This window comes from Salmo trutta, chromosome 29, assembly GCF_901001165.1.
Source record: "Salmo trutta chromosome 29, fSalTru1.1, whole genome shotgun sequence".
NCBI lineage: Eukaryota > Metazoa > Chordata > Actinopteri > Salmoniformes > Salmonidae > Salmo > Salmo trutta.
Genome location: NC_042985.1, coordinates 24,979,864 through 24,992,708, shown reverse-complemented (window position 1 = coordinate 24,992,708; position 12,845 = coordinate 24,979,864). Strand labels below are relative to the sequence as shown.

Below are 12,845 nucleotides of genomic sequence, written 5' to 3'. Positions count from 1 at the left end.
TTGATTTGTATGAAAGATAAGAGTCACTCTGCACACTGTTCAGTCCGCTCTACAAGTAGGTTGAGCTGGAGAAATGGTTAAACTCAAACGTAATTCAACCTTCCCTGATCGGAACCCCTCTCTACTTGTTTGTGGTTCTTTTTTATTTTCAATTCTTAGGTTTGTGACTGCTTGCCACATTCTTTAAGGCTATCTGACTGAAGGTGATAGACTGATATTTGAGCTTTGTTGAAGCAGTGTAACTGAAGCAGCTGAGGAGTTACACAATTGAAGAAATGAAACCAAAGTGTTTTTGGCCCACCAGATGTAGCGTTGGTATGAAAGATAAGAGTCACCCTGCACACTACTCAATTGGCCTCACAAATAGGTTGAGCTGGAGAAATGGTTACACTCAAACTCAACTCTCCCTGATCGGATCTCCTCTCTAGTTGTTTGTGGTTCTTTTTAGTTTAATTTAATACCAACGGCAGTCTCAACAGCTGTAGCCTATAGGCTATTGTTCATAAGTGTCCATAGATTTAATAAAAATGCTACATATCGCCTAGCCTCTATGAAGTCAATATGAACTACTTACTAGAACTTCTACGTTTACGTTAGTCATATCTGTCTCTTAGATCGCAAATGTCACAGACACATACTTTATGTTGACTAATAGTAATTTTTGTGACAATTTAAAAACCTATTAGCCCATATGAAGTGTTTTTAACAGTTTTAAAGCATAGCCCAATCCATATAAAAACATTGCCTGAACTCACATCTAATGGTATTACTGATGCAGAAATTCTTTTATTGAAGTACCTGACATATATTTATGTTTTTTATTTAAAATATGTCATCAGTTGAAATAAGCTGTTCTGAGTGCTGGCTGACGACTTCAAATGGGTGCTGGCCAGTCAAGTAATGGCGCAGACTGCTGTCCTATCTGTGTTATTACATGTTACAGATTCCTCCCTTTCGCGAGTTGAACAGGAGTCAGGTTTGGGCACCCAGTCTTCAATTGCTTGCCTTCAAACTGGTATAGATACCAAAGAGAAATCCAACTATAACTTTGTTTAAAGTGCTGTGGTTTATGGCCTGATCTAGGTCATATAATAATGCATATTAAAAAAGAAATATTATGATAATATTAGAAAAATTATAATACATCATAAAATGGAACTGCAGCATAAACAGAAAATGTGTGTGTGTGTAAGTGGCTTCTCTTTAAATGGTCAACAACTCTAATAAAAAAGTTGAATGAACTCCATTTGAGTGCCGTGGTGAACACTGTGTTCAACCACAGGTTCGTAATCCCCTAATAGGCTAAATAGGCTGTAAACTCAAAGAAAATATCCCTCCTCATATACACTGTCTGACTGCTAGTGTTCAAAGCAGTCCAATGTGTGTGGGTGGTGTCTAAGAGTCAGCAAATATCCCTGGGTGGTGTGGTTGGTATCTTTAAATGGTGAAGAACACATTTCTTGCAGCCCAGTCACCATGATAGGTTCGGTGGTGTTGTTGCTATTTTTCCTCCTTCTGTGCTTCTTCATCAGGGTCCGCAGACCTAAAAACTTCCCTCCAGGACCCCGTCCCCTGCCCATCCTCGGAAATCTGCTACAGCTGGACCCTGTCAACCCCCTCAAAGACCTGGAAAGGGTAAGAGAACTTTACAAAAAACCCACAAACCTGGAAAAATGTGATTTTCACTGGGTTTATTTTTGTGTCATATACTGTATGTTGTCAGTGTTGTCACTGTATGTTGTTTGTGTCATGTACTGTATGTTGTCAGTGTTGTCACTGTAAGTTGTTTGTGTCATATACTGTATGTTGTCAGTGTTGTCACTGTATGTTGTTTGTGTCATGTACTGTATGTTGTCAGTGTTGTCACTGTAAGTTGTTTGTGTCATGTACTGTATGTTGTCACTGTATGTTGTTTGTGTCATATACTGTATGTTGTCAGTGTTGTCACTGTAAGTTGTTTGTGTCATGTACTGTATGTTGTCAGTGTTGTCACTGTATGTTGTTTGTGTCATGTACTGTATGTTGTCAGTGTTGTCACTGTATGTTGTTTGTGTCATATACTGTATGTTGTTTGTGTCATGTACTGTATGTTGAATAGTTACCAGTAATTTGGTTTTGCTTCAAGTTGCCCAAACTGTGTGCAGGTTTGGTTTTGAAGCGTCCTTACAAACAACATAAGGTTTTTAGAAGTCTTTCAACTAAAACATTTAGATACTAAATAAAATGCTATTGTGATTAATGTCAGAGCAGCAACAGCCACTAAACTGTGACTGATCCAAAATAGGTCAAGTTCCAAAGGTTTTATCAGGCCTAAATCAACAGTGTCTCTGCTTTTGGAACAAAGTCCACTTAGTTCACTACGATGTGTTTAGAGATACAGTATCCTTCATTGACAACCCTCAAAAAGGTTATTGATTTGTTTTGTTACAGAAGTTTGTTCATCCATATTAATTTAACCCAGATAGTGAGAAGTGTCAATGATACATTACAATAACTTTTCACAGGAGGTTGGTGGCACCTTAGTTGGGGTGGACGGGCTTGTGGTAATGGCTGGAGCGGAATAGGTGGTATGGTATCATATTCATCATTCCATTCGCTCCGTTCCAGCCATTATTATGTGCTGTCCTCCGCTGGAACTGTCAGTAGTTGCTATGGTTAAGTTTCATCTTCAGATATGTCTGACTTGTCACACAACTTACTGTTCAGCTTGGGAACTCTCTCTCCCTCTCGCTACCTCTCTGTTTTCAGCTGAAGAGGCGCTATGGTAACGTGTTCAGTCTGTACATCGGATCACGGCCTGTCGTGGTTCTGAATGGCCTCGAGGCGGTTCGTGAGGCACTGGTGACACGCACAGCGGAATTTTCAGGACGACCAAACCATCTCATGATCAGCGACATCACAGAAGGCAAAGGTACTGTGTTCTTGACCCCTAGTGTCCCCTAGGCTGGTCCTGGGATAGTTTTATAATTTGTGATATAATTGTATTGGTGTAGGTAGAGGTGACCTTAAATCAGTATAGATAACGCAGAGCACAAACACACACCGCCTTGTCGGTACTGTATGAACTGCATATGCATCAGTGGGGGCTGCTGAGGGGAGGATGGCTAATAGTAATGGCTGGAAGGGAGTCAATGGAATGGTATCAACCACATGGAAACCACATCTTTGATACCATTGCATTGACTCTATTCCAGCCATTATTATGAGCCGTCCTCCCCTCAGCAGCCTCCACTGGTACGTATGTACTGTATGTCTGTGTGTGTGTGTGTGTGTCTAACAGATAGTGATCATACTTCGTAACTCTCTTGAGTTGTGTTCTTAAAGAAATTCCCAGCCAGCGGTCCCAGTTGATTGGTGTTTACTCGCTTGCATATATACTGTATATCAGACTGGGCATTTTGTAATCAAACATCATAACAATGACAAAAATAGCACAAAATACAATAAATGTAAGTACCTGATGATTGTCACGCCCTGACCTGAGAGAGCCTTTTTTATGTCTCTATTTAGGTTTGGTCAGGGTGTGATTTGGGTGGGCATTCTATGTCCTTTTTTCTATGCTTTGTATTTCTTTGTTTTGGCCTGGTATGGCTCTCAATCAGGGACAGCTGTACATCGTTGTCGCTGATTGGGAGTCATACTTAGGCAGCCTGTTTTCCTTTGGGGTTGGTGGGTAGTTGTTTTCTGTCTTGTGTGTGGTCACCTGGCAGAACTGTTGGCTTTCGTTTTCTTGTTTGTTTTAAAGTGTTTGATTAAATATAATTATGACCACTTTCCACGTTGCATCTTGGTCCCCTCTTCCAGACGATCGTTACAATGATAGACAAAATTAAGCACATTAGATGTGCTGGACAATTGTATGTTGACGACTGTAGATTTGTGATTCGTCTGTTAGCATGGAAATAACTGTGAATTAGCAGGGAGCTAACATGACCACTACATTTAGAGCATGCTAGCTAACTCACTTATAGAGCAGTCATGCATACAAAACCACATCACAGGAAGCCCCCCACAGGAAGCCCCCCAATATCTAATATACTGTTCACAGTACTGTACACAGTACCAGTGAAAAGTTTGGACACACCTACTCATTCAAGGGTTTTTCTTTATTTTTACTATTTTCTACATTGTAGAACAAAAGTGAAGACATCAAAATGATGAAATAACACATGTGGAATCATGTAGTAACCAAAAAAGTGTTAAACAAATCAAAATATATTTTAAAAAGTTAGCCACCCTTTGCCTTGATGACAGCTTTGCACACTCTTGGTATTCTCTCAACCAGCTTCACCTGGAATGCTTTTCCAACAGTATTGAAGGAGTTCCCACATGTGCTGAGCACTTGTTGGCTGCTTTTTCTTCACTCTGCGGTCCAACTCATCCCAAACCATCTCAATTGGGTTGAGGTTGGGTGATTGTGGAGGCCAGGTCATCTGATGAAGCACTTTCTCATTCTCCTTCTTGGTCAAATAGCCCTTACACAGCCTGGAGGTGTGTTGGGTCATTGTTCTGTTGAAAAACAAATCATAGTCCCTCTAAGTGAAAACCAGATGGATGGCGTATCGCTGCAGAATGCTGTCGCAGCCATGCTGGTTAAGTGTGCCTTGAATTCTAAATAAATCACAGACAGTGTCACCAGCAAAGCACGCCCACACCATCACAACTCCTCCTCCATGCTTCACGGTGGGAACCACATATGCGGAGATCATCCATTCACTTACTCTGCGTCTCACAAAGACGTCTCACAAAATCTTACATTTGGACTCATCAGACCAAAGGACAGATTTCCACTGGTCTAATATCCATTGCTCGTGTTTCTTTGCCCAAGCAAGTCTCTTCTTCTTATTGGTGTCCTTAAGTATTGGTTTCTTTGCAGAAATTCGACCATGAAGGCCTGATTCACGCAATCTCCTCTGAACAGTTGATGTAGAGATGTGTCTGTTACTTGAACACTGCGAAGCATTTATTTGGCTGCAATCTGAGGTGCAGTTAACTCTAATGAACTTATCCTCTGCAGCAGAGGTAACTCTGGGTCTTCCTTTCCTGTGGCGGTCCTCATGAGAGCCAGTTTCATCACAGCGCTTGATGGTTTTGGCGACTGCACTTGAAGAAACTTTCAAAGTTCTTGAAATTTGCCAGAATTACTAACCTTCATGTCTTAATGTAAGTGCATTCCAGATGACTGCGTCATGGATCTGGTTGAGAGAATGCCAAGAGTGTGCATAGCTGTCATCACGGCAAAGGGTGGTTACTTTGAAGAATTTCAAATATAAAATAGATTTGATTTGTTTAACAGTTTTTTGGTTACTAAATGATTCCATATGTGTTATGTCATAATTTTCATGTCTTCACTATTTTTCTAGAATGTAGAAAATCGTAAAAATAAAGAAAAACCCTTGAATGAGTAGGTCTGTCCAAACTTTTGACTGGAATTGTATATACATATATACATATATATCAAGTACATTTAGACGTCAGGAAATGTACATAGTGAACTCTTACACATTGTAATAGAATACAGTATTTCAGAACGTGACCTACTGCTTGCATGTCAACATCAGACTGGGAAGAATTGACAATCTTCCCCTATTTGCAAGCATAGCCAATGACAATAAACCTTATTGGCATCTGACTTGAACGAACCAATAGAAATACATAAACATTGAATACATATTTCTGAAGTGGCAAGTGGAAACATAACCAACCCTGTTACATGTGTCATCAGGGGTCATCATGGCAGATTTTGGCTCCAGCTGGAGGGACCACCGACGCTTTGCTCTGACCACGCTGAGAAACTTTGGTCTGGGCAAACGCTCCATGGAAGAGCGCATCCTCGAGGAGGTCTCCCACATCTGCTCTGAGCTGGAGCGCAATGCTGGTACAGCCACACACACACACAACGTACCACATAGTCACCACCATTCATGTCATTATCACCACATACTTAGTATCCAGACTAAAGTTCCCCAATATCAACCAATTAGCGTTACAATATTTACAGTGTTGTATTAACATTGGGTATAAAGAATGTGATAATTTTTACTCTATCCTATCTGTGTGTTCAATTTTGGAAGCTCTATGATTGGTGCTCTTATCTTGTCTGTGTGTATTGCCTGGTGCGGTGATTGATGCTGTGTCCTGGCAGGCGGCTCGATGGACCCTCAGCACCTGTTCCATCTAGCAGCATCTAACATCATCTGCTCACTGATTTACGGGGAAAGGTTTGAATACGACAACCCGGTCTTCCTCACCCTCATCAGTAGGATACAGGATTTAACCAAAATTGCTATTGGACCTTGGGCCATGGTACAGAACACTATTATCACTACTACTGCTGCTACTCCACTACTTTTAATTGAAATAATAATAATATAATAATAATATATATAAATCATAATAGAAAACAGGGGTCGTTCCACCAATAAAGTGCCTTTTATGTCTCTCAGACATTATGTGTGTACATTTTTATGAAACACTCAATTGAACAGTTTGATCACATACATCTATGCTCCAACTAAACTAATCATGTAAAGACAATCCAATAGTGACGAGGAAATATTGAATCAAATATTTCTCAGATACCGGAACTTGTAAATTCAAATAGACTTTTTTACAAAAGTAACAGAAGCCGAGCAATTCCATGGAACAACTGAATTCTCTTGTTTTAGACCTCAGGTTTTATAGATTTCCACCTTCAGATAACACACATGGTCACTTCTCTCTATTTAAATGATTAACACCCCTTGGCCTCTTTCGTCACCATTTTTGATCTCAATTCTTGCTTGTTAACACCCACATCTGACTTATCTTTGCACAGTTTAGATTATATTGTTAGCGACACCACAGTTTTAATACAAAAAATAATACATTTATTGCATATATATGTTCCTAATATAAGTGCATTTCTAAGAGTACTTAATTAATACAAACATGTCTTTCCAGGACATAACATGTCTCCCTAATATATATACATGGCTTGTGGTTTTAGTATTGATTGACTAAAGTACACAGTCACTGGCACCTTTGGCAGCGATTACAGCTGTGAGTCTTTCTGGGTAAGTCTCTGATAGCTTTTCACACCTGGATTGTGCAACATTTGCCCATTATTCATTTAAAAATTCTTCAAGCTCGGCCAAATTGGTTGTTTATCATTGCTAGACAACCATTTTCATGTCTTACCATAGACTTCAATTAGATTTAAGTCAAAACTGTAACTCGGCCACTCAGGAACATTCACTGTTTGGTATGGCAACTGCTCGGCATCCGACCGCAAGGCACTACAGAGGGTAGTGCATACGGCCCAGTACATCACAGGGGCCAAGCTTCCTGCCATCCAGGACCTCTATACCAGTTGGTGTCAGAGGAAGGCCCTAAAAATGGTCTAAGACTCCAGCTAGTCGTAACCTGTTCTCTCTGCTACCACATGGCAATCGGTACAGGAGTGCCAATTCTAGGTCCAAATGGCTCCTTAACAGCTTCTAGACTAAGCCATTAGACTGCTAAACAGTTAACCAAATGGCTATCCAGACTATTTGCATTGAGCCCCTTTTTTATGCTACTCGCTGTTTATTATCTATGCATAGTCACTTTACCCTTACCTACATGTACATATTATCTCAATATACCTCGACTAACCTGTACCACCGCACAATGACTCGGTACCGGTAACCCATGTAAAGTTGAAGTCGGAAGTTTACATACACTTAGGTTGGAGTCATTAAAACTCATTTTTCAACCACTCCATGATTTTCTTGTCAACAAACTATAGTTTTGGCAAGTCGATTAGGACATCTACTTTGTGCATGACACAAGTAATTTATTTTTTACAAAATTACACAATCCCAAAGACACACTATTTGTTGAATGACACATATTGCCTTTTGTTGTAATCAGCCTGAGATCAGAAGAAGGCTTCAAGACACTCATTTATTTTGTTAAACATTTATAGCTATATTGCTCTATGTCTCTTTGACCTGCTGATCTATCTCTTGTAGTTCTATGATATCATACCTGCCCTGAGGGCCCTACCCTTGCCCTTCAAGAAAGCCTTCCACATCTATGATGAAATCAAAGAACATGCACAGAAGGCTGTGACCAACCACAAAAGTTCAAGGGTCTCAGGAGAGCCCAGGGACCTCATTGACTGCTACCTTGACCAGATTGACATGGTAACTAATCAGGAGAGAAATATAACTATGCAAGTTCAGTAAACAGAGACATTTTCAAAGTAGGTCAAACTTAGTAGTTGTGTTGTGCTGGAGCTCTAACCAAACATTGGGTTCTAAGTTCTAGGAATGTGTCTGTGTCTGTGTTTGTGTATGTCTCAGACTGGTGATGGAGGCTCCACATTTAATGACGTTCAGATGGTGTTTCTACTAATTGATCTTTTCCTTGCTGGGACAGACACCACTTCCAACACCCTCCGCTGTGCCGTGCTACACCTGATGATCAACCAACACATACAGGGTGAGTAAATACACATACAACACACATACTGGGATACATTTTGTGTATGGTACACAAAGAGTGTGTGTTCCAGAACGCTGTCACCGGGAAATTGAGGACGTTCTTGAGGGACGTTCATGCGCCTTGTTTGAGGACCGACACGCCATGCCGTACGTTCAAGCGATGATCCACGAGTCACAGCGGATGGCTGACACTGTTCCTCTTAGCGTGTTCCATATGACCTCCTGCAACACGCAACTACAAGGCTACCAGCTGCCCCAGGTGAGCATTGACATGACAACTGATACTCTTACGTAACCGATTAACTAGCCTACTGATTTTGCTACACTCGTTTTGTCTAGGTGTCCTAGGCCTAGCTAAATGGTCTGTAACCTGATTTATTGTGTGCATTACTGTGAGAAGTAAACGTATGCGGACCAGGTGTTGAATGCATGTGCCTCAGGAGACAGCCGAGTTCCGAGTTCAGGGCCAGCTCCTTCTTGACCTCTTGAGTCTGCTAGCCCAAGCGTATTACCAGTTGTTGTTCAAAGTGGTGACCAAAATACATATAAGCAAAAAGAAACTACCAAAATATGTCCAAAAATAAAGACTAGCAGGCGGAGAAGCTCTGTAAACACCTCTCTCTCACAGATTGACTATCCCCTTGAATGCCTGCACTGTTGTGCTTAAGGACCCGGTTGCTGCTGCCCCCTAGGGATGAGGTGTGGAAGTGGTAGTGTGTACTATCTATGTACTCACACTAAACTACTCCCCATATCATAACAATATGCTGCCACTGGTGACCTTAGAACCCTAAAATAAAGACGACACCGCTCACATCGCGTGCGTTGCAAAATAAATGTACACATACATGTTATTCAATCGTTGCACCCACACTGCTCGCGCGCATCAACGAGCGTCTGCGTAGCCAGGTGACAAAATAGAACTTGGTTCTATTTGTGACGCTTGACGTGCTGCAAGTTCCGCCTCTCCCATCTCCGAATTGTTTTTTAGGAGCATATACCCACATGGGTGATTGAAAGATGAACTGAGGTCCACACTCCAGTCCAGTTGATGGTGGTAATGCACCTTAAAGCTGGTTGCCAACTGCCATATAAAGTCCAAAGAAGAAGAAGAAGCCTGAAGGAGGAGCGATTACTAGAAACAAATTCGGTTTACCCTTTTATCTGTGGATTAATTCTCGGAGTAGTGGACCTTGTGCATTTCAGGTAAAAGAACAACCCAATGTTTATATCCCAGGACAAATTAGCTAGCAACAGCAAGCTAGCTAGCTAAATTGCCATAAATGTTTAATGCTATCGTTGGTTCAGAGTTCGTACTGATATTTCAACCTGCGTGTCCTGATCGCGTCTGGGTGGACAAAATCAACATGCGCGCGATGGCGCACACGGACGCACGCATGTCCTGGGTTAGAGGGAGTGATGTCATGATTGGTACAGAATGTAGGCTATACCTGAGATCATCTGTAAAACCTCCCCATTTCACAGTCATATGAGTACATCTCTTTCTCCAGTTCTCACCCTAACTACGCTTTCCTCTTTGGTTCCAGGGCACGATGGTGATTCCTAACTTGTCCTCTGTGCTCCATGAAGAGGGCCAGTGGAAGTTCCCTCAGGAGTTCAACCCTGACAACTTCCTCAATGAGGACGGCGAGTTTGTGAAACCAGAGGCCTTTCTGCCATTCTCAGCAGGTACAGAGAGAGAGATAGAGAAAGAGGATGCCTAGAGATTGAACGAGAGAGTTCATGTTGATATAAGTCATATAAGAGAGTGTACAGTGCATTCGGAAAGTATTCAGACCCCTTGACTTTTTCCACATTTTGTTATGTTACAGCCTTATTCTAAAATGTGTTAAATAGTTTTTTTTTCTCCCCCTCATCAATCTAAACACAATACCCCATAATGAAAAAGCAAAAACATGTTTTTAGAAATGTTTGCAAATGTTGTAAAAATTAAAAACAAATAATCCGTTTACATAAAAATTCAACCCTTTACTCAGTTCTTTGTCGAAGCAGCTTTGGCAGCGATGAGTCTTCTTGGGTATGACGCTACAAGCTTGGCACACCTGTATTTGGGGAGTTTCTCCCATTCCTCTCTGCAGATCCTCTCAAGCTCTGTCAGGTTGGATGGGGAGCATTGCTGCACAGCTATTTTCACGTCTCTCTAGAGATGTTCGATTGGGTTCAAGTCCGGGCTCTGTCTGGGCCACTCAAGGACATTCAGAGACTTGTCCCGAAGCCACTCCTGCATTGTCTTGGCTGTGTGCTTAGGGTCGTTGTCCTGTTGGAAGGTTAACCTTTGCCTCCAGTCTGAGGTCCTGAGCGCTCTGGAGCAGGTTTTCATCAAGGATCTCACTGTACTTTGCTTCGTTCATCTTTGCCTCGATCCTGACTAGTCAAAAACAACTGAAAAAAATCCCCTCAGCATGATGCTGCCACCGTAGGGATGGTGCTAGGTTTTCTCCAGACGTGACGCTTGGCATTCAGGCCAAAGAGTTCAATCTTGGTTTCATCAGACCAGAGAAAACTCCAAGCGGGCTGTTATGTGCCTTTTAATGAGGAGTGGCTTCCGTTGGGTCACTCTACCATGAAGGCCTGATTGGTGGAGTGCTGCAGAGATGGTTGTCCTTCTGGAAGGTTCTCCCATCTCCACAGAGGACCCATCTCCACAGAGGACCTCTGTCACTCAAAGGTCGACAGCCATGCGTCCTCCGATACACAACCCAACCAAGCAGCACTGCTTCTTGACACAATGCCGATCCAACCCAGAAGCCAGCTGCACCAATGTGTCGGAGGAAACACCGTACACCTGGCGACCGTGTCAGCGTGCACTGCACCCAGCCCGCCACAGGAGTTGCTAGTGCACAATGAGACAAGGATATCACAGCCTGGCCACGAACCCAGAATCTCTAGTGGCACAGCTAGCACTGCGATGCAGTGCCTTAGACCACTGCGCCACACGGGAGGCCTAGAAAGAGTCTTGGTGATTCCGAACTTCTTCCATTTAAGAATGATGGAGGCCATTGTGTTATTGGGGACCTTTGATGCTGCAGAAAGGTTTTGGTACCCTTCCCCAGATCTGTGCCTCGACACAATCCTGTCTCAGAGCTCTACGGACAATTCCTTCGACCTCATGGCTTGGTTTTTGCTCTGACAAGCACTGTCAACTGTGGGATCTTATATAGACAGGTGTGTGCCTTTTCCAAATCATGTCCAATCAATTGAATTTACCACAGGTGGACTTGAATCAAGTTGTAGAAACATCTCAAGGATGGTCAATGGAAACAGGATGCACCTGAGCTCAATTTCGAGTCTCATAGCAAAGAGTCTGAATAATTATGTATATAAGGTATTTCTGTTTTTTATGTTTAATAAATTAGCAAACATTTTGAAAAGACTATTTTCGCTTTGTCACTATTAGGTATTGTGTATAGATTTCTGAAGAAAAAAATATTTAATCAATTTTAGAATAAGGCTGTAACGTAACAAAATGTGGAAAAAGTCAAGGGGTCTGAATACTTTCCAAAGGCACTGTATATGTACAAACGGCTTGTCCACCATGTTTATTAGAGCATGTGTAGGAGTGTGTTGTCAACATAAATAACTGTGTTTGTGTGTTTGTGTTCCCCAGGCTCTCGTGTATGCCTGGGAGAAGGGTTAGCGCGCACGGAGCTCTTTCTGATATTGGTGACCTTGCTTCGACGTTTCCAATTTGTCTGGCCTGAACAAGAAGGTGCGCCCGACTTCCGCAAGGTTTTTGGCATTGCACAGGCGCAAAAACCCTACCGCCTGGGAGTGCATCTGAGAAGCCAGTGATGGTGAACTACCGACAGATTTCACTGAGAAGAAATATCACTAAAGCAGCACATTAATCAATGCTGTACCCTCCATTGAGTGCCTTGTAGTTTTTGCTAACCAATTTTGTGACCTGTGATGGACAGTCGAAATCAAATGACTTATTTTCATGCTAAACAAATGAACCTCCTCAACAGGTAAACATCACGTAACATGTAAAATTATGTCATATTCTGCAGCCAGTCCAGAAATAAATGGGATAGTGATTTTTGTGTTTCATTTTCTCCCACCCATGACTCTTCAAACCACATTCCATACAGAGACACAGTAAACAGACCCAGACACAGATACGATGCAAACATTTCTAATGAAACTAGATAATAGAATGAAATGTAAAAGTCCTAAAAACAACACTCAAACAAAACAACCATCTAAGTATTTTTATTTCTTTATATTTTATTAATTTGAAAAGAAAATGCTCATAGCCCTCTGAACATACAGAACACTACTGGACTGTAGAAACGGTATATACAAAGGTGTGTATGGCCTTGATCAAACTATATGAACAAATTCTTAGTTTTTTCA

The 12,845-nt window shown here is 41.7% G+C and overlaps 1 protein-coding gene across 1 annotated transcript; it reads left to right on the top strand.

The window, feature by feature from the left end:
* Positions 1–1,340: 1,340 nt before the first annotated feature.
* Positions 1,341–12,534, top strand: LOC115167191 (cytochrome P450 2D15). The gene is made up of 9 exons (XM_029721362.1): positions 1,341–1,635; positions 2,749–2,911; positions 5,726–5,878; positions 6,146–6,306; positions 7,995–8,168; positions 8,328–8,466; positions 8,540–8,727; positions 10,016–10,157; positions 12,097–12,534. Exons 1-9 carry the CDS (start codon positions 1,477–1,479, stop codon positions 12,279–12,281), a joined length of 1,464 nt encoding a protein of 487 aa, XP_029577222.1. The 5' UTR covers positions 1,341–1,476; the 3' UTR covers positions 12,282–12,534.
* The last annotated feature ends 311 nt before the right edge of the window (positions 12,535–12,845 follow it).